Consider the following 25,003-nt stretch of genomic DNA (forward strand, 5'->3'; position numbering starts at 1 on the left):
ATTTTAGAACTTAAAAATTCAATGCTTTTTCAAAAGAAAGTTTTGTTATAGTTTCATAAAAACTAAAAAATGTTACTTCTAATTTATTGCTGTTTATTGTTTCACACTCACACAGCCTTAAATATACTGAACAATTTTTATTTATTCTAGACATTAATTAACATCGGCTTACATATCACTCTTCTGAACTTGGAAGTTGCTGTAATAGTTTATTATCTGTATGATTTTTTAATGAGGGAATTGGTTCAATTAGTTAAATTGTGTAACTCTAGAACTCTACACCCTGGTGCTTGGTGGCGACCACCGCAGTGTAAGTGGTACTCAGCGTTCAATTTATGGCAGGAGCATAGAGTAACACATTATATAATACATTACTTTATGGTAAGAGTACACAACATGCCACATAATTAGTCGCTTAACAGGCTTCTCTGAGATTGTATGCACGATTTTAAGTCTGTGGCTCACCATATTGGGCTAAATGTGTTACTACGTGTGTCAATGTTAGAATGCTATTTGGGCGTATCCAGTTTGTTTACTAATTTATTTATTTTGTGGTTTTCTCGTCGTTATGTAACATTTAAAGACTACACGTTAATTCGATTTCGAGTTATCGTGTAAACAGACATGCAGAAATGAAATTGTTTTAGCTCCTCAAGTGATAGGGTTTTTAACATCAACCTTAAAAACGATTTCGTAAGTCCAGTATTCATTTACTAAGTTTAACTTTCACCACAAGAATATGAAACCGTCTAGAACAGGATCTACATTACAAATGTTTCAAACTTTAAACCAGTATAATTTTTTTAACCCTTTGAGGTTGGATTTGTGGCATAGTACTCTACTAATTTCTTAGTATTAGTACTCATATTTTATTAGTACTCATTTCATAGTACTCTACCTTCAATTTGATGAACTACTAGACCTAGGCTCTCATTTCCTCCTGTCTCCTTGGGGATATTAAGTTGCATAGATTATCTCCGTGAACTTGTAGTGGGACTACGTTGAATTGCTTGAAGAATACTTTCAACGTCATCTTCATTTTGAAGCCATCGACCAGATGAAATCCTTCGCTAGGAGAACAACCAGTCTCACGAAGATTAACAAAAATCCAGCTGATTTGGTAACGTTTAGGAAACCTACGTTGATATACTGCAACTGAAGCTGTCAAAAGTCATAGACATAAAAACTGCTGATTGCGTACTGGGCGAGAAAATACGTGAGGCATTACTAAATTAATGCCCCAGGTTAAGTGTTAGAGAGGGCTTCTTAGCCCTAACTTCGCCTGGTAAAATAAGACATTCTTTACTTTTTTTTTTTTTTTAAATGAAGTATGAAAGAAAACCGACAAATTTATAAATACAAATTTAATTGTAATTTAATTTAAATTATTGATGAACATAATAAAAGATAAATCGAATTTGAAATTAATTTTTATAACAAATAAAAATACAATAACAATAATCACAACTGAAGTAACCAAGCGCCTACAAAATAAGTCACACGGGTTTTAAGCAGTCATTATTAACAATGATCAGTGCTACTAACTTAATGATAAATTAAAATTATTAATATTTAATTTATCACAAAATCTACCTACTTCTTCTGACGGAGTCGGAAGGACTATTTCCCACATTTTGTATTTCGAGCTTTATATTTGTAGTTAATAAAATAACTTCACAGATGCGCAATAACCCTAAATTTGTGAACGATGCATTAATCATGTAATATATGAAATGAGAATGAAATTAAACTAATAATCCAAAGGAACCCACTCCAAATCATGGCATAAAAATTATGGCAAAGGTCTCCTTAAAAATTGTAACTACTTAGTAAAATTATTATCATGTAAAAGTCGTTCTTAATAACAAATTTTTCTTTATTTAGCACATATAGTTTTAGAAACACGCATGAAATGTTGTAAATTAATAATAATTAGAATTTTATTAAAATAATAATTATAATTTTTACTATCATTATTCATACAGCTTAAATTTAAGAAAATATAATAAACCTTATTTTATTTTGTCTTAACGAAATGTAAGGCTTTATTTCACACAAGTGCAGTTTTAAAAACTATAAAAAATTTATGGAATTATAAATTTCTGAAAAATGTATAATACTTTCCATACATTTATGGAATTATAACTTTCTACTGTAAAGTTCCTGTAAGTCAAGGGAAAAATTGAATTTTCCCTTTCGTGTCTTTAATGTTGTTAATTAATATTAAATAGTATTCAGTAGTATTACACTGTGCCTAGTATTTATAATTGATATATGCTAGTAGTTATAAATCAAGAAGAAAGACATGTTTAAAAAATATATGTTTTAAAACTAAACGACCTTTTATATTATGCTAAAACTATAGCAGTGATAAATTCTTTTCTTGGCTTTATCCCATGTTTTGAGAAAACCCAGAAATATGGGTTCTTCCTGGAAGTTGATAAAGATAAGGGTTGATTAGATAATAAAATTTGGTCCTAATAATAAATGTGTTTTGCACATAATTTGAATACCATCTCAATACCATACACATTTTATAAGCAACATTGTAGTTATATCGATCTTCATCCTGTACACAGCAGTATTAAGTCTCAAAACCTAGAACATTATACACAGTTACTACACCTGAGAGCGATACTTTCTATAATTTTGATTAACGAATGTAACATGTTATAATAACACTCATGAATTATAATCTAATTATGTCTATGAAGTAGCATCTATTTATTTATAAGGCATTTATAAATGATTCCTATACTGTATAAAACACTAGACTCCTACTGGATACTTTCACTGTGGAGAATGGAAATACTAGGAGTATTATTACTAGTTTCTACTGTTAAATTTTCTCTGTGGTCATATCCATGAGCGGAACCTTACTACGATGTTCTACGCTCCAGGAGGAAGCCCATCTTGACCTCTTGACATTCATCACGTTCGGGTTCGAGTAGCTCTAGGACTGACTTCGCCCCTCACGTCACAGTCCGTACTTGAGGCCATGTGCAAATGTTACTCCTCTTAGTAACCTTCTTCTTCCATGTTACCTAACTTGTAATTCAATAAAAATAGTGAATTATTTATTCAAAACATGATTTTTTATTTTGTGGTCGTAATTACAATTTATATAAAATGACTGTTGCGTCAAAATAAATCAGCAGGAGATGTTATAGAAATCCAGAGGGGAGAATTAGTCATGTCTATCACAGTAAAAGCACCGGGTATTAGAATTATAAAAGAGCCACTTGTGTTTATGATTCGATCGAAAAATATCGGATTTGGTAGAGATAAAGTTCTAGATTATTTTCTGCTGACCATGAATCTCTGTAACTTCCTTACATTATACAAACATTTTTGAGTAGGTACCTCTGAGAAATACTTTTCATCTTATAGAAGTTTTCTTAGCTCTATTATTTGTCTAGATAAAATAATTCATTGTCACTTTTCTTCCACTTGATTTATATCTCAATTTAAAATTATATTTTTAAGAAGATTCCAATTTTTTCTGGCTTAATAGATTCCTATCTTTGTAGAAACGCATTTATACAGTATACAATGTTGCTTCAGTTTCGGACTTAAAGCATGTTATCTTGTTTATCTTGTTAGTTACCAATATAATAAATCATATGCTATAATATCAGCTTTAAAAACTATAAAAGATAACATTTAAAAACTGTATTATTAATAACCCCATCCTAATATTTAACGTGCTACTTTATGCTGATAATATTAAGATATTTCTCCCGATTTCTATGTATTAAGACAATTTAACTTAAAATAATATGATTCTATTGGTGGAATGCCCTGAAATAACAATACTGTATTAATTGCTTTTACTCGATAAAATCCATGGTTTTTATGGTAGGACTAGAAAGGATGATGGGATTACGTTCAAGAGAAGGACTGTAAATCCTTCTTACTTATACCAACTAAATAATCTTTCTTTTTTGTAGGATCGGAAAGTAGGTTCAAGAAATAAATTAATACGTGCAAAACCTTGGTACTCTACTTACTTTTACTCACTAAACTGTTAATATTTCTCATTTTATGGGATAAAGAGGTAAGTTAGAATTAGGACCAAGAGAGAAAGTAAATCGTACATAATATTGGTATTTATGATTAATTCCAACCAGTATATGAACACACATGAACTAGTACAAAAAATTAGGAGGAACTTGGACACACAAAAATATCTCACTGTAATATCTTTGTTAACAGAGCGACACAACAGTCCGATATCCTTAAACATAATTAATGTAATACTAGCTAGTTGTGTTGACTGATATTTTGTACATCGTTTTACCGAATTCAGTTTAAATACGTGAGTGATGTAGAAATTTCTGTATCTGTATCGAACAACTTTGCGTAAAAGAAGTTATTTTTCTTTTTTATTGTGGCAGACTAATTTTCCGCCCGTTCTGCACGATCATGGTTTATTAGCAGGGTACACAAGTATGAGCCTCGGTATAGTAGGTTCAACAAGGTTGTCTATACTGTTACCAACTATAAGGTGATATCGACCAACCAATAGAACTGCAGTCTCAATATACAGTAATATGATCAAGTGAAACATGAAAGTTGGGAGTAATAAAGGAAAAGAAATACAGATTTAAATTTTATTTTGAAAAAATGTTTGGGTAATATATTCTGTTTGAAAAATGTATCGGATATAACGGAAAATATATGATGTTGTTATTGTAAAAGATTAAACTTGATGAACGATGAAGATGTATAGTTCCGACAAACACATAACTAGAATGTGACCTCACAACTGCGAAGAGAATATAAGACAAATGCATATATAGAATATGGTGATTGGTTTTATGGTGCAGGATATAAGACCATTGTCCCGTGAGATTGCAAAATTCAGTTCCAAGAGGGGTGGAGGAAAGCGTAAAAGGGTGAGGAGTAGGTTCTTTCCTTCTAAGAAAATTCCTGTTATAAGATCCTAACAAGTGGTTCAGGTAAGGTCTCTAACTAACCCCCTCTCCCCACAAAAACGTCTTTATTGAGCATTCCCAGTAGATTTGTACGAAGATTTAAAATTAAAGTTTGGTGTGATTTCAATCATATTTTACTGATGAATGGGTTATAATCAGAAGATTTTAGACAATTTCTTAGATGATCGCCTCTTGTATTCTTCTAACTACAAAATTTCAACGGTGCAATAGTCTTATTTGTTTCAGTTCCTATGAAGACTCTCTCAGTGCTCCCGAGAAGATTATCATTAGCGTTATTATGATATAGTATATAGGTTTTGGCTCACCTAATACACTTAATCTGAACATTTGAACCAAAATAACAGTAATACAGGAAAATGTCACTACGTTATATCAGTTGAATATTTTGTCTACTTTCAACATTACCTATCCCAAAGGCGACAAATCTAGAGGAGCATGAATTTTATAGTTTACAGCTTGAAGCTCTGTAAATCCAAAAATGGAATTCAATACACTAATTCAATTTTAAGCAAACAAGCAAGTCATTCCTTTCTTGCTTAACAAACAGGTTCCTGAATAACACACAGTTAAATTAAATTGTCGTTGTTTTCATAAATTCTAAACACTTTAGCCCATAAGTATTAGACTAGGAGCCGAAAGTCAATATGCACTGTATAGTCACAAAACCGGGGTTTTCTTAAAATTGATAATACATTTTTCAAAAAACAGTATAGATCGGCAGCTATGCTAGTTTTTGTGAGGATAGAAATGAATGGGTATCCAAAGGGTTAAAAATATAAAAAGATGTTTTTTCTTCAATTGTTTTTTTTTCCATAAAATTCGGTTTAAGGGAAAAGTTCCCTCTATATAAAGAGGCTTAAAGTAACCTCTGCAATGTTCTGTATACGATTAGCCGATTTGTTTGTATATATATATATATATATATATATATATATATATATATATATACATATATATATATATATATATATATAAATAATAAAAGAAAAAGACTTCACATAAATCCTTTAATATTTCGACTGTTATTGTCGTTATCAAAAAGGATACAAAAAGAGTATATAATCTCAGAATTAAAAGTAAACATATAAATTTTTAGAATCAGCTGGAATGTTCTGTTATGATTTATAATGTAATTTTATAAACTCCTTTGTATATTATACGAAAAAGGGTTTTATATTAAAATTAAAATTTAGATTAATCATATAAAAAGGCGTTCTAACATCTTAAAATTAAATTAAATATTAACAATTTTGTAGTTTTGTAGCTGTACATTCATAAAAATAAATAAAATTAATTAATTAAATTATAGACAATACATTGTTTTAGATTTGCTAGATTAATTTAGACTATTTTAACAGATCATTTCTTATTTAATCCAAAAGGTAATTTTGACTTAGTGACTAATAATTGATATGCTTGTTCTAAATGTTCTAATTGAATTTTGGAAGAATCTTCTGGTACTTTACAAATCCCTTTTAATGTGTAACAGTTATTAAAAATTTCGTTATGAGCCAATGCGTGTTGTGAAACTAATTTGTCGTCTTTTCTGTTGGATGAATACCGATGGTTATTCATCCTAATATGTAAGGGATTTGTCGTTAAATCAATATAATCCTTGGGACAAAATTTGCAAGACAACTGATAGATTACATTTTTCAATTTACAGTTAATGTTATTTGAAATTTGATATCTTTTATTGGTTGTGCTACTTTTAAAAGTTTTCGAAGGATTTAGAATTTTGCGTGTAGCACAACGCTTGTCTTCGCAAGAATGGCAACCTAAAAACTTTTTATCAGCATCTGAATTTGGAATTTGGTTAGGCAATAATTTAGGTCTTTCCAGAAGGTTCTTCAGATTAGGGGCTTTACTAAAAATAATTCTCGGGGTTTTTTGAAAACAAACTATTTGTCAAGGGGGATGATTCTAAAATGTTGTGGGCCGTTTTTAATATATAGTTAGTTTTATGTAGCCCCGGGAAATATTGTGTAATAAATTTAGGATCATCTGTATAATTTTTCTTGTTCATGCTGCTGTTGTTATTTATTTCGATTTGTGAATTTGATTTCTAATAATCTTGGTAGGGTAGTTCCTAGCAGTAAAAGCTTTAGATAATGTTGCTATATAATGATGGTAATCCGAGTTGTTTGAACATAAATGTTTTGCTCGGATTGATAGGCTTTTTGGTATGGACTTTTCAATGTGAACAGGATGGCAACTGTTATAGTGTAGGTAATGCATGGTATTAGTTTCCTTTACATGAATTTTTGTCTTTAGATAGCCGTGTTGCATAAAAATGTCTAAGTCCAAAAAGGTTACAGTTTTAGAAGAAAAATTCCAAGTAAATTTTAAAAATGAAAATAAATTGAGTTGTTTTAAAAAAGTTTCCAATAAAGTTTTACCATGTTCCCAGATCACAAAAATGTCATCTATAAATCTCAGCCAAACAAAAGGTTTGTGTGGCTGAGATTTCAGGAAATCCTCTTCGAGCTTACCCATAAATAGGTTTGCATAGGAAGGTGCCATCCTAGTTCCCATTGCTGTACCATTAACTTGTAGGTAATTTTGATCTCTAAATTTAAAATTATTCATTGTTAGTATCATGTTAATTAAAGTAACTATAAAATTTGTGCTAGGTTTAGAATTGCTTGCCCTATTGTTTAAAAATGACGTTACATACTGTTTACCTTCACTGTGTGGAATGTTGGTATATAGTGATTGTACATCAATAGTCACTAACAAAATGTCATTTGGGAGTGGTTGTTTAATTTCACTGAGCCTTTCGATAAAATGATCTGTGTTCTTCACATAAGAGTTCAAATTCTTGACAAAGGGTTGTAAAAGTTCATCCACGTAACTTGAAATCCGTTCGGTTGGAGATCCGTAGCCGGAAACAATGGGTCTTCCTGGAGGTGGTCTTGAAGGTTGGTGAATTTTTGGTAATATGTAAAAAAACCGGGGTTCGAGGTGTTTTTGGGACTAATAAATTAAGGGTTTCCATATTGATGTCTTCTTTGGGACCTTCTTGCAACAAATATTCTCTTATTTCATCGTTGAATTTAGCAGTTGGATCTTGATCAATTGGTTTGTAAAATTTTAAGTCTTGTAGTTGTTTGTCAATTTCGTATACATAATCATTAATATCTAAAATGACAATAGAATCTCCTTTGTCGGCAGGTAAAATTACTATACTTTTGTTTTGTTTTAAGGATGAAATAGCCCTTCGTTCGTTTAATGTTACATTTTCTTTTTTATGTAGGGTATCAGTAAATGCAGGTTGAGCCAAATTCACTATTATTACGTTAACAAATTGTTCGATGGGATGGTCAGGTGGCAGATTTGGTGGAGTCCATTCTGATTTTGATTGAAATTTTGATACAGAATTTGGTATTATATTCTTTTTAATTGTAGACTGTTGTTGGGAAAAGTGAAATTTAAGTCGTACATTTCTAGCAAATCTGAGAGCGTCTGCCACAAAGTTCATGTGGTTGAATTTAAGTGTCGGTGCAAAAGTAAGTCCCTTTTCTAAAACTGAAATTTCATCATCGGTGAGATTATATTTCGAAAGGTTTACGACAATGGAAGGCAATCTACTAACCTCACTTTGACTTGAGGTTCTTGTTATAGGATTCTCAATATTTTATATTAATACTAGCGGGCCCGGCGCGCTTTGCTGCGCATTTCAATAATTTTTTGCAAAAGTTGCCCGCGGCTTCGCACGCAATTTCCCGTTGAAAACAGTACACTATATTCACTTATTCTTTTTCTATCACATTCTAAACATTGCTGAGATAATTGATAGTCGTTCCATCGTGAGCCTCTTGGGCGTATTATGAAGGTATGTACCATATTCCTGCCTCTATCTAGCTGTTACCCACGGCTTCGCACGCAAATCTTAAGAACCGAAGTCCTTATATTACTTAGTAAATTTTTTTTTTTACTATAATAAATTTTAGATTAAATTAGTTATATCTCCGATGCCACGATTGAGCTTGCTTTGTTGTCTCGATCGAGAGAATATGTACACACGGAGTTTTGAGAACCATACTTCTGTCAAAAAAAACAACTAAGGTTGATTTTATAACATTCTTTATATTTGTAGCCAACGTAAGATAGTAATTATGATATCTGCATTACTCTTCTGATCAAGCATGAGCATGGTTTATATTAAATAAATATTGCAGTTAAAGGTGAATTTTTACGTCAAATTTGAATTGTATTATCTGGATAGTAAAGTCTATGTTTAACAGTGATTGCAAAAACAGTTTAAACAAAATTTGTCGTTTCTCTTAAGCTTACTCTATGCTTTAAAACTATAAGTGTAATATATGTTTACAAAGAACAGCTGATTAAAAATTTGAAAAGACGTTAACATATGTTTGCTGCAATGCATTTCTTATGGGTATTTCTGTAACCAGTGGGGCGGAATCCTGAATCGGGAAAGGGATGGGCATAGCTTATAAACCTTCTCCGTGGAAAAATACATATACGTACAAATTTTCATCATGATCGGTCCAATAGTTCACGATTCCATAAAGGACAAACATACAAACATTCATTTTTATATATATAGATTAAGGAGTTTATAAAATTACATTATAAATCATAACAGAACATTCCAGCTGATTCTAAAAATTTATATGTTTACTTTTAATTCTGAGATTATATACACTTTTTGTATCCTTTTTGATAACGACAATAACAGTCGAAATATTAAAGGATTTATGTGAAGTCTTTTTCTTTTATTATTTAAAGAAGCCTCTGCGCATTTATTTTCTGCATACAGTATATATATATATATATATATATATATATATATATATATATATATATATATATATATATTAATAGATGTTTGATGGTTGGTTTTAAAACCGTGTAAAGTTAAAACCTATGAAAACAAAGACAGTTTAATGTAATTGAGTATAATTACCTTTAGGATCTTTCCTCTAGTTAAACTGTGCAGAACATGACGTGCTAGTTTGTTTTTTTCTGAAACGTATGTTATTTTTGAAACGATACGTTGCGCAACACAATTCGGTGTAGGCCTATATGAAAATAGTCAATTTTCTTGTTTAAAATCTAAAACTATGGATGATTTGATAAATAAACATTTACCCCCATTAATTGTCAATAAAAGGAATCACTAACCACGAATATTTCTATACTCTCCACTTTATCCTCTTGTACACAAAAAAGTTGATCTGGCATTTGAGCATTTTTTAATTACCTTTTTTTTCAAGAATATTAAATCGGTAAACCAGAGAGGTTGCACAATATATAACGAATAACTGATTAATCTTGTTTATAATTTTGAACAAAGCATACCAGGTGAGGGACTGGATCTAACATATATATCTTTACGGGGTCATTAATATAAAGAGTCAACAGTAGAACTTGGCTTTGGGGAAGAAATGGATGAATCTGACTGAAGTCGCTGAAAGTCGAATTACAAATTTCTCTTTCAGATGTCCAGTTTTGAAAGCCTGATTTGTTAAACATTATATTTATTATTTATACTAATTTATATTCCATACATATGATTTATATTTAATATTTACAGTCATCATAATGATATATAAACGATCGGAATTTGTAATAAGTTGTCACATTATTTATACGATTATGTCTACGTATTTTAAACATCCAAAATAACCGCACGAACCCTCGTGTTACGTTTTTATGGCTCGGAACATTAAGCCTAATATTAACTGTTTATTTTTTCAAAGCATACAATATTTTTCAGTACATATCTTACAATAAAACTATAGAATTATTTATAACATCTTGTCTTGGTAACATAAAATTTGTTTTGAGGTGGAAACAACTAGAAGACCACGAAACAGCCAACATTCTGTAAATACACTTTTGAGATTTTAGGTGTCAATTATAACTTTAGCTTTTGTTAACTATTTCATTGTTGATTTCAGGAGGAAGTCCCCAATATTGCAGACCACCCCGTGGTGAGCATGGAACCGGACTTGCCTCCAGTAGCGGAAGAACCACCGGGCGAGCAGGAGAGTCCCAGGGAAGCAGAGGTGCAGGAGAGTCGCCAGGTCACGGGAACTGGCCAGGAGATACAGCAAGAAAGTATCAAAGAGGCACTGAAAGAAATAATCACGGAGATAGAGGAGGCAGTAATCCAAGAAGCACCAGAGATAGATCAGGTCTGTATGTGGTGACGTGCAGGGAAAAGTAATTTCCCAAAATTAACTGATGTCTTAAATGGTTACCCAGTACTTGCTACTTTTGTGGCCAAATTCATAATATCATTTAATTTCTTACATTGTTCTTAATTCTACGGACTATTCGTATAAATCTTTAGCACTAAAGCACAAAATTAAAATTATTACCAAACTCAGATCACAGATGCCCTGAATGAGGGACGCTAAGTACACGCAGTAAACTCAAAAACATACTTTATATAATCAGTCCCAATCTAATAGTTGAAAAGTATGCTTGGTAACCCCCAGGCTCTGAGGACAGGATGTCCGAGTACACGTAGTTAGCGCTAATTTAAATAATCTACCTGAAATTTAAGAACTAAATTATTCCTACTTAACTTATTATAAAAAAAATAAAACTATGTCACACGACACCTTTCCAAAAATAAACTTCTAATAGTTTTTTTTAATAACTGTCAACATTTTGCCTTAAAGAAGGTTCTGCCACTACCCAAATACGTTTAACGGAATATCATAATGGAATTCTAACGATTCTGTTACGTACTGTGCTATGCATTGAACAAATATATGACCGATTTTTTAAACCCAAACCTCAATTTTTAACATATTTGGTGAGCCTTCTCAATTCTGGTGCTCTGTAACGAATATGTGTAATGTTCATACTGTTATAGAGACTTAATGTTTATACAGAAATGTGACCTAATGAACTGACTCTAAATATGGTGCAATTAAAAGATTCTGATAATTTTAATTCTTTTGGCCACTAATCCAATGTTTATAACGAAATCTTTGTCTAAAGTACAAATTAAGTCTCGGTGTAAAGCTAATGTAAATATGTTCTCGTTCTAGCCTGTAATGACCTCTATGCCGGTTACTGTCAACGGGTTCTCGACAGAGAGTCAGGTGATGGAGGTATCATCTCTGCAGGAAGGTCAAGGAGAGGTCGAGGTGATGGACACACAGATAGTTACCAAGCTAGACCGTCAGACGTCCACCACCTCTCTTGCAGAATTCGCAGGAACTCAGAGGGTGAGTTGGAAATTCACAATAAACCTCTTCGTAGCAGTTTGGAGAACTCTTTTATGAAATTAAGGATAAGCAATACCATCCAGTACGGTACCATCCTTATTCAAAACATGATGTTTAAATTTTTTTAACATTGACATGATGTTGAAATTTTTTTTAAACATTGACGTGATGTTTAAAACTAATTGATGTTTAATAAAATCAAAATAGTTTTAAAACCATAGTATTCGTTATATTCGTAAATCCGAGAGCGTTTTAACTGGTACTATTGAGAGTTAATTTTAGATTAATTGGTGCACGCATCGTTTGTAACCTGTAACAAACAAGGGAAGGAATTCTAGATCTGTGTACAGTTTTTCGCAATGTTACGGAAGGATGTGGTATGAGCATGTATGTTCTAGATGGCCGTTACTTGCCAATATGTCTGTGTATGATGTATACATATAGTAAGTCATTAACATTTCAGGTTTTACAACTGGTATTTGTATTAGCATCTACTAAAGTGGTATGTATACATTGTCAAACCGTTAATAATCCGAAATGGCAGTTATTTCCAATCAAGAAACAGTAAAATACACGAGATGCCATGACAATGTTAGAGCCTATATATTGTTCGTTTAGTATGAAATAAATTCAGGTGAAATAAAGTCAAAAAGGTGAGAAACAAAAAGGAAATACATTTTATGTTAATAAACATGCGTTGTATGCCGTACTAAACAATTTTTATCGCGTAAGAGCATTGGAATATTTATTCTCAGTTAATTTTTACCTCATCACAAAATACCAGGAATTATGCATATTCTTACAAATTTTATTTCTTTTTTAATACATTTTCTTTCTGTCATGAAAGACATAATAGAAATTGTATCGAGGTTTTATATTACCAATTATACATAATCATTCTATTCTATTCTATTCTATTCATTATTATTTATTTTTAAAAAGTTCAAAAGATTGTACAAATATTTCCTTTAGTTGTTTAAGTTCTATCAATTCTCATGTGAACATTCTACAACGTTTCATAATCTCATGTTCATATTACTAATTCATATTTTTTATTTAAGGATCCTTTGATAATTTGGGAAATGCGAAGCTTTACTAAACAATTACCCTGCACATTTAAAATGTAGGAAATACCAATCATTAGAAACTAACAAAACAACTTTAAATTCTTACTTATTCTGCAGATACCGTACTTATGTTGAAGCCACGATTATTCTTTTTTTACATTTACTAAATTTTAATATTATACGAGATTCACAGCGTTTTTGTATATTTTAAAACATGCAATGTTTCTGTTATAACAAGATAAATTATTTATTATAGTTAATTGGATTTCTAATATAGTAGCAGCATCCGAATTTTACCGGGTGTCTTAAAAGACCCCTGCCTATTATCCTTTTTTATTTAGAGAGATGGAGTGATCTATTTTGGGGGATGTTTATATGACAAGTGAGGTGTTTTTTATGTATAAACATTTGTGACAACCCAAACAAAATTGAGTATTTTGGAGTTAATCAAAACTTTTTAATAGGTATCCCTAACAAGTGACGCTTCATTGTAAAATTATTATTAAAAATAATATTATGAAAAAAAGAAGAATGGAACAAATTAGAGGTCTCTAGTGGTACTCTATCAAATTTGGTGGCCATTAAAGTGTCGATTGTTTTATAAAACCCCTACAATTTAAGTTACGTGTTTGAGATTTACCAGATCAGCAATTATGTTAAATCTCATGTTGTATTTCTTCTGAAAATTGCGATAAGTTATTGAAATACAGATAAAACATTCACTTAATAGTTTTGCAATACTATCAATTATTGGATTGTATGTGAACCACATTCAGTTTAGTTAATGTGTCTCCTGGTTACCAGTTAGTATATGAGACACATCCAGTCCAGTTACTGTGTTTCCTGGTTACCAGTTAGTATATGAGACACATCCAGTCCAGTTACTGTGTTTCCTGGTTACCAGTTAGTATGTAAGACACATCCAGTCCAGTTACTGTGTTTCCTGGTTACCAGTTAGTATGTAAGACACATTCGATCCAGTTACTGTGTTTCCTGGTTACCAGTTAGTATGTAAGACACATCCAGTCCAGTTACTGTGTTTCCTGGTTACCAGTTAGTATGTGAGACACATCTAGTCCAGTTACTGTGTTTCATGGTTACCAGTTAGTATGTAAGACACATTCGATCCAGTTACTGTGTCTCCTGGTTACCAGTTAGTATGTGAGACACATCCAGTCCAGTTACTGTGTTTCCTGGTTACCAGTTAGTATGTAAGACACATCCAGTCCAGTTACTGTGTTTCCTGGTTACCAGTTAGTATATGAGACACATCCAGTCCAAGTTACTTGTGTCACTTTGCTAGGGGTTCTTATTTAAAAATGTTGACTTACCCCTAAAATACCCCATTTGTGGGGGGGGGATAAAAAATGTGCATACATAAATAACCCTTCAGATGGCCATTTAAACATCCTACTAAAGCAAATCACTCCATCTCTATTCATAAAAAGGTTTATATGGGGGTGTGGAACTTTTAAGACACTCGGTATATGAATTATTGTGTAAAACATTACTGTAAACTTAATACTTAGTAATATCGATAGCCACCGTAAGAAATATGTTGCTACAAATAAAATAACAATAATAATTAATGAAGCAAACACCAAACAATTGAAATAAGTCACATTTTAATAATTTTTAATAAAATCACTTAAGAAACTAGACAGTTGACAATGAGACTGAAGGGAAGCAGTTGGCGCTACATCAATTTTGCGCTGTCCGTTGGCCAGCTGTTGTTTGCACCCACGTGACTTAAATATAGCGCGACCCAGCTGACTGAATAGTGCTGACAACCGTAGGACGTTAAATTATCGTACTGTCACCCTATCCTTACTTCATCTTTGTAATGTAGTTGGAAGCCTTGGGAAAGGCTGAATAGAGTGTCACTTCCCGGTTTAACGTTATGAGCCAACAGTAGTAAAACGAGCTTTAGACCATCTCCTTAAGATAATCAGACACTGTTCAGAACCTCTTCAAACACGTTTAAGTCTTTATTTTGAATTGTAGTATTATGGATGGAAGATGTATCATTTTAAAGATATAATTAATACGTATCTAAACATTTTTTTACGTTTTATTCTGAAGTTACTTATTGAATACTTAGTGCATTGAATATTGGATATTGAATATTTAAATATGTTAAATCATACTTCTAAATAATCCCCAAATATTCCTATTAAATAAATACGAAAGAAAATTAGTTTTTTACCATTTTAATGAAGGTATTTTATATGTTATATCTAACATATGAAATGACTAGACATAAACATACGTAACATAAATATAAGTTAAGATTTTGATTTCTTTCGAATAGGAATCAGGATGAAAAGGCCTGACTTTTGGAATAAAACTGACTGTATTTTTGTCAGAGCTAATCCGGGACGATCTCAATTTCATAACAAATAGTGAAAGATTTAGAGTAATGTTTCCTTAGTTTGCATAATTAATTATTATTGATAGCTTTTAGTGTTCATGTTCTGGTAAACAAAAAGAGAGTGAATGTAATGTGACAGTTTACGCAAACACATCTGTTCACTGTTAGATGTTTTACGTTATGAATACTACATTCTCTCCCTAGAAAAAACAAGAAAAAAAAACAAGAAACTAAAACAAATTTTATAAAACACGATCACGAACTGACCAAAACAAGAAAATGAAAGTCGTAAATTAATTAATACAATATCACTTTTTACAATTCAATAAATATTCACGAAAATCTCTAAAATGCTTCGACAAAATGTCAAAAGCTTTTTATGAACAAGTTATCCAATTAGGTATAGTATTGTACTGTAATGAAGAACATTATTTTCAAAATATTGTAATAATATATACTTTGGTTACAAAAACTAGAGAATATATTTTTAATTTATTATCTATTATAAGTCTCCAACTCAATAATTTGGAGACGTACCTGTAAAAAATATGCAGGCCGTGGAACAATACAAGTAGAAACTATTGTATTAGAAGCTAATTCTCAAATAGGAATTTAAAACAAAAAAGACTCATGAATATTAGAACGTTAAAGAGTATGTGTATTTATAAAGCGATGACATTTTGTTTTTGTTGTGTAAAAGAAATTAGGCATCAGGTGTCGTGAGTGGCAACATTACTCTGACTGACAAAGAGAGTAGCCAAGTGTCATTTCAAGATATATTTATTCGCTCTCCAAAACAAAAAAAATGTTATTTTTATGTCTTAGCAAAGTCAGAAAGGTGAAGATGTATGCAAGATCAAGATTTCAACACGAACTCAAATTTAAAATACTGAATACATAATACATTTTTTTATGTTCGATATTCGGTTTACTTACTATAATACTCTTCATTTATTGGTATTAATTATAGGTCCCATTAAATTTTATGGTTTTGTATAAATGTAATTCTTATCAAGGGCGTATCTAGTCCTGAATTTTATTGGGACCACCTGAGTTTCAGTTTACTATTATAAAATGCAGGAAATTTTGCATTTCAATATAACAAAAGGAAAATTATGTTACAAAGAAATGTACTCATACTCAAAAACTCGTTAAATTAATTTTATTTTATGGTTATAATACAATAATAGTAAAGTTTTTGTTTACAAAACCGTCGTTTTTCAAAATCTCGGAGGAGGCCATTCTCCCATGGCTCCTCTCCTGGATCCGCCACTGCTTTTCATGAGGTTTAATAAATTAATTACCGAAATTGAGGTTTAGTGTTGCATTCAAAACACGTACTGAAAAATATAAATAATATCAAGAATGAAACTAGTCATGTAAGTATATAACTCTATAATTTAAGGTACAAACCCATTTTTTCATCTTAATAACGTTTGACTCTTAGTTCAGTATGTTCCTCTGGCAGAGTCCTTTGACCATAGGCTGTGACACTGACCTTAATACGTATCACTCACTACTTCTGGCTCATCTTTTAAGTTGGTTTACAATACATTTAAATGAAGAAGATATTGCAAAATCAGAGAAAGAAAGAAAATAAAATAATAAAAAACTAGGATTTTTTATAGATTGTAAAAGATACGAAAATATAATTCTTGTGAAAGAACCATTTCAAGCTTGAAAGATAAATTAGGTGTTTCCAATTCCTTTGTAGCATGACAGTGTCTATATTGCTCCTTTAGTTTATCTTCTTGGAATGACAATAACATGAATCCATTAGTCATATTTTAAGAAATTCTCCTTGTAGGAAATCAAAGTTAACGAAAAACAAATATATTGTGATGTTCTCGTAATAGCAAGTACACTATTTACGTCTGCGACAGTAAGAGGATACCCTTGCTTGAAGCAAGTTACAAAGTAAAGCCAGTTTCAAATATTGGCATCTTCACACTTAGCGTTCTTGGCAGCATGCAAATTTCAAGGACAAGTACCACATTAAAACCACAATTTAATGGTGAAAAGGAGTAATTAACACATCTTATGTGACTACCAGTATCTCTTGTGTTCAAAGGGCAGACAGTGGTCACTATCTTCTAAATGTTAATATTTACGAGGTTACTGAAACTTTGCCTTTTCCGTTTACACAAGTTTTTGCAAATTCTGTTTTATGTAATACCTTTACGTATGAAAATAAATTAAATTGTCTCTAAATTATATAAACAACATATATATGTTAACGTCCATCTCCTTATGAAGTCTTGTCTTTGAGTAAGGATAATATCATAAATATTTAATCGAATCTTCTAAAACTTTACCTACCTTAAAAGTTGTTCTATCAACTTATTTGAGCATGATTACATTGACTTATGTTCTGTGAAACGCTCCTAAGACTATGGTTGATGGTACCGATCGATAACACTAAACTATCTGAAACAATCGAAAGCATTGCAGGGACTCTTACTGCTGAAGACTGTTGGAACTGTACCGATGGCTCTGGCTATCGGCCATGTGCAAAGGTCGGCGTTTGCAAATTAGCTTTATTTTATTCTTCCACCACTCCTCTTCTAAATCTCCTTGAACCCAAGCATCGTCTTGTAGACTGAAACCAAAGATCAAATGTATCGTCCACGGTTTCTGTTCTGTCGTCTATTTGGCAGTAGTTTGACTAGGATTATTTGCTTATACTATTGTCATTTTGTACGATGAATATCTTTAAGTATTAACAGTCTGTCTGTTGTATCAAATCATTGACAAGGTTTGGAAGCTCAAACTTCTAAGAATGTGATATGCACCCGATTTTCTTTTTCTATTTTTGCCAGACATGATTTTAATAAGCAACTATTACGTCATATTGGGTGTGTGTATAAAATATGTTTACGTATAAAGTTTAGCGTCTGAAAGTTTTGTGTTTTCATGGTCTATCTTCGTCCTTTTCCCCCTTATCCACAATAACTGCAGGTAACTTTTACTGCATGGCCATGCATGAATAGGGATATTACTCCAGATACATCTTAAGTATATTGTGATTTCATTGTTTATGGTCCGTACTCTCCTTCCTCTTATCCAGAAAACCTCTGTTAACCTTAATATCATATCGCAAGGCCATCATGCATGAACAAGGAGATACTGTAGACGTCTCGCCCATGAGGAAGATATTCCACTACTTGTGCAAGGACACGGCCAAACGCTAACTGGTGTACCCTTTCCTCCTACCCCAGAAATGTACATGTAGGTAACCTTGATGATACCTTGCATGGTCCTGCATGAACTAGGAGGAGACTCCAGACGTCTCGCCCCTCAGGAAGCTCTTCCCATCCCTGTTCAAGGACTCGGCCCCCGACCGCCCCGTGTCTCTCCCCTCCGCTACTGAGCTGGTTCACCTGTGGCAAAGCCTCCAGGTATGCATGGGCTAAAGTGTTATTTTATGGTTTGCCTGTGTTAGTTTTCTAACAATAGTATTTATTTATGACATTTATCATAAACATTACTTACCCCATATAAAATATAATGAGCTATGCACATGTAAACAAGTTCTATAACTATTAAAATTTACGAAACAAATTGTAAGATGAAACTGATACATTTTCTAGAATGTTTTATTTGCTAACTTTGATGTAATTTACAATTTTTTGCTCCTCTGCTCAGTTATAATAATTTAATACCTTCACTGCGCCACGAGTCATGTACCAGCTTTAGGACAACTGAGGTAGTCCACCGCAGTCATTCTATTAACCTATAGAATAAAAAAAGAGAGGTTAGATTTCGCGCGACCGATGCTTTGAAATTAAGCTGTCGTTTTTAGTTACCCCAATTTAGGATTGTTGGTGGTCATGCCACTCTAATCATTACAGGCAATATACTGTACTATTCTTTACAAGTATTGCAAAATCAATTTCCATTTTTCATTTTTTTACACATCTGGAACGTAATCTATTCAAAATTATATGGCTCCAATTTGGAATTTTCCAAGATTAATAGCCTAGAACAAAATTGTATATTCGTGAGGTTTACGTATTACAATCTGTCAGGATGTACGGATAAAGTAATAACTCTCCAATTCCAATTTGTTTCTCGTTTGTTTGAATGCATTTCGCTTTAACCAAAATTTGCTAGCTTTTACTAAACAACATTGTATTTTAAAAGTAGGCATTACGTGAAAAGCTTTTTTCACCAGGGAGATAATGAAGTGAAACAATTAAAGTGCTAACTTTTTCCCCGTGTTACATTTAAAGCTTTGTACTCTGATTATATATATATATATATATTATATATATATATATATATATATATATATATATATATAAATATATATATATATATATATATCAGAGTGCATATTCATAAAATAGTATAGTGCTTATAAGTAATGTTCTCATGACTACAAAAGACTTTGTTAATGACATGTTTTTATTTTCATCTGATATATGAAATTACTATTTGAATATCGATAGATAGTAAATTTCCTCGCCCTTGGGTAACAAAATGACTGTTTAAGTACCTCATCTGTAGTTAATTTTGTTTGATCACAAATCAATAATCGTGTAATCCACCCGTTGTACACCTGTAAATAATGCAACTGTTTAATTACACGTTCCAATAAATCCACTTCGATTACATTTAGTCGCATCATAAAACACTTAAATATGCAATTCAATATTTATGTAGCACTGTAGCTTAGTTGTTATTAACTTTTATTTTGCATCTAATCATTAGCATTCATTAATTAAAAACTGTATTACCTCCAAGTCCTGTAAAAATAGTCACCATTCATTCCACAACATGTCTTGTTCTCGTTCTGTCATGAGAATGATATGTGCGATTCTTGAATAAGGTAACCGTACTGTTGTATTCCTTAAAATACTAAAATGTTTCTAAATTTTTTACTCTTCTTTATTTTAGATTGCCCAAGAACTCAACACTATGCTGAAGGATGCGCCAAAGGAATCTGCTGAAGACGATGAAATTCAAGACGTGAGTTCAGTAACAGTTTATATTTTAGATGTATGTGAGTGTGAATTTTTTCGTTTTTGCTACCAAATATTTTATAGTAAAAGTAGTAAGAAGAGACCATGTGTATTTTACTTTGATGATTTTTTACGCATCATTTTCCGTGATAGATTAGTTATGTTAGAGGTACAGGTAGCGTACAAGACACCTCCTCCAACCCTTAAACGATATATAAGTTTAACTATAGAAGTTACAACGACGTTTCCTCTTAAGGGATACATAAAATTACATTCGAACATCATGTTTCTATTATAAGCAAATTAATAATGTTATCTATTAAACGTTTATAACGGTAATGTTATTTTCAGATCCTCCATGGTTTCATAATCAACGACGCATAAGATTTTATAACACAACGCATTGTATTGTAACAAAAATTACTTACTTTTCAACACATTTTACCATTTTATTCTAGTTTAGGGGAGCACTTTTACATTGTATAAGCACAAAATCTCGGTTTCCTACAAATCTTAAGAGACATTTACCTAAAAAAGAAACTTTTGCCACGTTAGTTGTGATGGAGGTAAAAATTCAAAACTGTTCAAATACGATGCTATATTTGTTTTCAGATAATATTTTTCTTAGCTTGACTAAATTAAAACAAAAAAACGTAAATAAAAGTTTAATCAGCATCATCTTCGTGTATTTAACCCTGTCAGTGCCCTCTGATTTCGACCTCCACAAAAACAGCTCGGCTGTCTATCGATTTCTATCTTAAGAACAGTTCTCACCGATCTTAAGAAAAATATCGTGTGCTTATGCAGTGTAAACTTGCTCTTGACTCCTGAAATATAACATTAGTTCACACTTTTTATATTGTAAGTTTATAAAATTTACAATTATACTGGTACGGAATTAATTTAAAACATTCCACTAATATTTGTGTAAGCTTTGGCGAATTTGAGTCAACTTTATGAATTCCTAAGTTTATTTTAACAATGTGTTAGATAAAGGTGTTTTGAATTTCTGTTTTCAAATTCTGATATTTATCGGTTGCGAGGTTTTACCACCCTAACGTATTCATCACGTCACGATAAATAAATGAATATTTTTTTCACTCTATATGAAAATAAAATGCAAACTATAGATGCAAACCACGAGATAATTTAAGCCTTAGCAATTTGCGCCTGAATTTATTTATTTAAATACTTATATAATCTTAATAAAGCTTTTTTAACATTTCAATTTGTTACAAAATCTAGCTCTAATTTCTTTTTTTTATACTAAAATCCAAAAAATCTTGAATATTCTATAACTACTTATATTACAAAGACATACTACAGTGTTCACTGGTATTTAGATCCACTGGCTCCTGTTTAATACCTGAACAATTTGGGTTCGAAAATAAACAAAATGGTTATGAACATTTACTATCTTTTGAAGTACAAATTAAATAAATACACACTGTATAAGGTAGGAGCATATCTAACTTCATGTGAAAGTCTCCAACATAAAATTGTGCTGGGGGAAAATCTTCACACCAAGCATTTAATCAGTAAATATATTAAAACCAAACTAAACTTAATTTGGGGATATACAAAAATAAGGTCTGTATAAACCAAACAAATCGCAGACCAAACAAGTCTGCATCGTTTCGAAGCAGAATTATTTTGACAGAGGGCGAAATATTAGTAACAGTTGTGAGGTTTTTAGGGGACGTAGCGCTGAAAAATACGAGCGTTTTGAAACCGTTGGTCACGCACACGCACGCACACGCACGCACACGCGCAGCTGACCAAGGAAGAGTGGATAGTGTCCAAATGGGACAGCTCGAGTTTCAGCAGCCCATTGCATTCTCTTGATATTCTCTGCCTGGTTTATATAGGACAGTTAACTCTCCTTAACTCTTAATATGATTACAACACTATCAAAAGCTTTAAGCTTATTCATTGGACTTTTGATGCTTGTATTAAATATGTTATGTTATTCGGCCACTTTTCCGAAAATAGTAGGAAGAGGTCACATATGGGACATTAAATTAAACTATACCAAAACAACCGGTTTACAAAATAATTAATATATTGTTTCTATAAAAAATAGGGAAATATAAAACTGAAAATGTAATATATTAGTTTAAATTACGGTAGTCTCTTGTAAAATTATTAACATAAAAATTAAATGTATCAGGTAATTGTTACTGTTTCATGTTAAAAATAATGTTCATGAATATATTTATTTTCTAACTAGGATTTTTATTACTTCAAAAAATACAATTTTTAAATACACACCATGTTTTTTATTTCGGGTTTTCTAGTTTTTATATGATGGTCGCGAAGTGGGCTTTTATATCAAAATGAGGAGTTGCTACCATATTCTCTGTTTGGAAAAAGTATTAAAAACAAAGAAATACTTTAAAAAAATTTCAAATTAACTAATCCTAACGAAAACACTCTATATAATATTTTATTTTAATACATAATCTAAGAATTATAAGTTAATGAGGGACTGATTGTTTTAATAACAAAACTTCATCTAACAACATCTTTCTTATGTAATATAAGATACAAAATAGCGATAAAACTCTTACAAATGAAATGTGAAGTGCATTTTATAGATAAAATACAATATAATAGATATAAGCATTTGCCTTCAGAAAACTGTTAAGATGAATAATTTATTCAATACGTTTTAAAACATTAAATATTCTAAAACTGATCCTATGAAAAAATCAAAGATATGATTTGTTGCAGCACAAATTTTCTTGTGGCTACGGGACATTTTGTTTAGTTAAATTTATAGTATAACATCAATAAACAAATATATTAATCGCCAAAGACAAGTTAGGCAGTCAAAAAAATTTTTATGGACATTTATAATACCTGTCAGGATTCATATCCGTAGGATTTCATAAATGAATACATATACCCATATAAATGCCAGGAAATCATGTTAATAAAACACAGAATAAAACCTTGAGGTCTATACCTCAAGGTATATGACATACAGTATATTGTGTCAAACGAATATAACCTGAGCAAATAACTCATACGAAGTACAATACGTGTTTTGTCAAATTAGAAGTTATAGTTTTAAAATGCTAACATTAATTTATAACAAGACATGTGTATATTTATTGGAGTAGAAATAAACTCCAGAATGTTATGAAGACAGAAAAACCAAATACTTGATGGATTGATTATACAAACATTTGTAATGAACTTCTGAAAGAACGCTTGCAAAACATAACATAATGCCCTGCTACAATAGAAACTGCCACATCTAGTGTTCAGGAGGATTGAAAGAAATAGCGATGAAGGCAGCTGGGATACAGATAAAACTATTTCCCGGCACTACTGGATGTGGAGTGGAGGGAGGATGGGTCAGTTGTCGCAGGAACAGCAGATAACAGAAAAAGATTATGCTCATGCGATCTAGTGGTCTGAGTTTGTGATACTGATATTTGGACAAGGTTAGGTTAGGTTAGGTTAGATGTATCTTACACTTCCTGATGTATCACTTTCCCGATATATAAGTTATATATATATATATATATATATATATATATATATATATATATATATATGTGTGTGTGTGTGTGTGTGTGTGTGTGTGTGTGTGTGTGTGTGTGTGTGTTTCTTCTAATAGTGTTTTATTGCCTTGCTTTTGAAATATTTTAAGTTTGAATGAGTGTAAATCATCATAAAGATGATATAAGTTGGTTATTGGATACTAACTGCCTGACCATCACGTGTGTTTTGGTAAACAGCTGTAATAAACTGAAAAAGGTATTCTCATCACATTCATCACATTTGGAAATCCGTGGGGTCCCTATAGTCGGATGCAGTCAAAACCCGTAAAAAGCACGCGTAGTGAGTAGGGCTTTTGATTGGTACCAAATATGTATATAAAATAATAGTTTTAGGTACGTGGAATCTCTGTACAAAAATTAAAGATGCTGTTAATAATATTGATAACTATGATTAATAAAGAGAATAATGGTAGCTGTGAATTAAAAAAAAGAACTCGTGACCTCTGAATCAAAGCTCTTCATGATTTACCAATGTTTAGTTCCTTGATCTATAATAACATACTAATTATATACCATATTTCAGATTCATACAGCTATGAATGTCGTACAAAGAGGATAACAATGTTACATAGAATTCCCTGTGCTCAGTTAGAGTCCAACTCTGAATATAAATGTGTAACTATTTATTTTTAAAATCATGTCTTGTGTGTACCTTTAGAATTACTTAATGTTCATACCCATCTAGTGTGATTCAGTTTTCCTGGGAAGTATTAGTTTATTTACGTAAAAGTCATAGAATCGTTTCCTGTCAGTATGTGTACATTGAGAAAAGTTATCTCTAGATAAATAATTGTTGTACTATTTTGTACCTAATACTGCGAATACTAACGTTTAGGGCGCTAGATAGTCAAACAGCTTAC

The 25,003-nt window shown here is 31.5% G+C and overlaps 1 protein-coding gene across 5 annotated transcripts in view; it reads left to right on the forward strand.

The window, feature by feature from the left end:
• Positions 1-25,003, forward strand: part of LOC124359192 (translation initiation factor IF-2) — a 102,651-nt gene that overhangs the window by 24,468 nt on the left and 53,180 nt on the right. For 4 of the 5 annotated variants that reach the window (XM_046811732.1, XM_046811733.1, XM_046811729.1 and 1 more), the window contains exons 4-7: positions 10,886-11,122; positions 11,990-12,169; positions 18,880-19,005; positions 20,507-20,578. In XM_046811732.1, the coding sequence (XP_046667688.1) occupies positions 10,886-11,122; positions 11,990-12,169; positions 18,880-19,005; positions 20,507-20,578 (615 nt within the window). The remainder of the gene's footprint in view (positions 1-10,885; positions 11,123-11,989; positions 12,170-18,879; positions 19,006-20,506; positions 20,579-25,003) is intronic. The other variant, XM_046811731.1, reaches the window with a different exon arrangement.

Source organism: Homalodisca vitripennis, chromosome 4 (assembly GCF_021130785.1).
Source record: "Homalodisca vitripennis isolate AUS2020 chromosome 4, UT_GWSS_2.1, whole genome shotgun sequence".
NCBI classification, from domain to species: Eukaryota; Metazoa; Arthropoda; class Insecta; order Hemiptera; family Cicadellidae; genus Homalodisca; species Homalodisca vitripennis.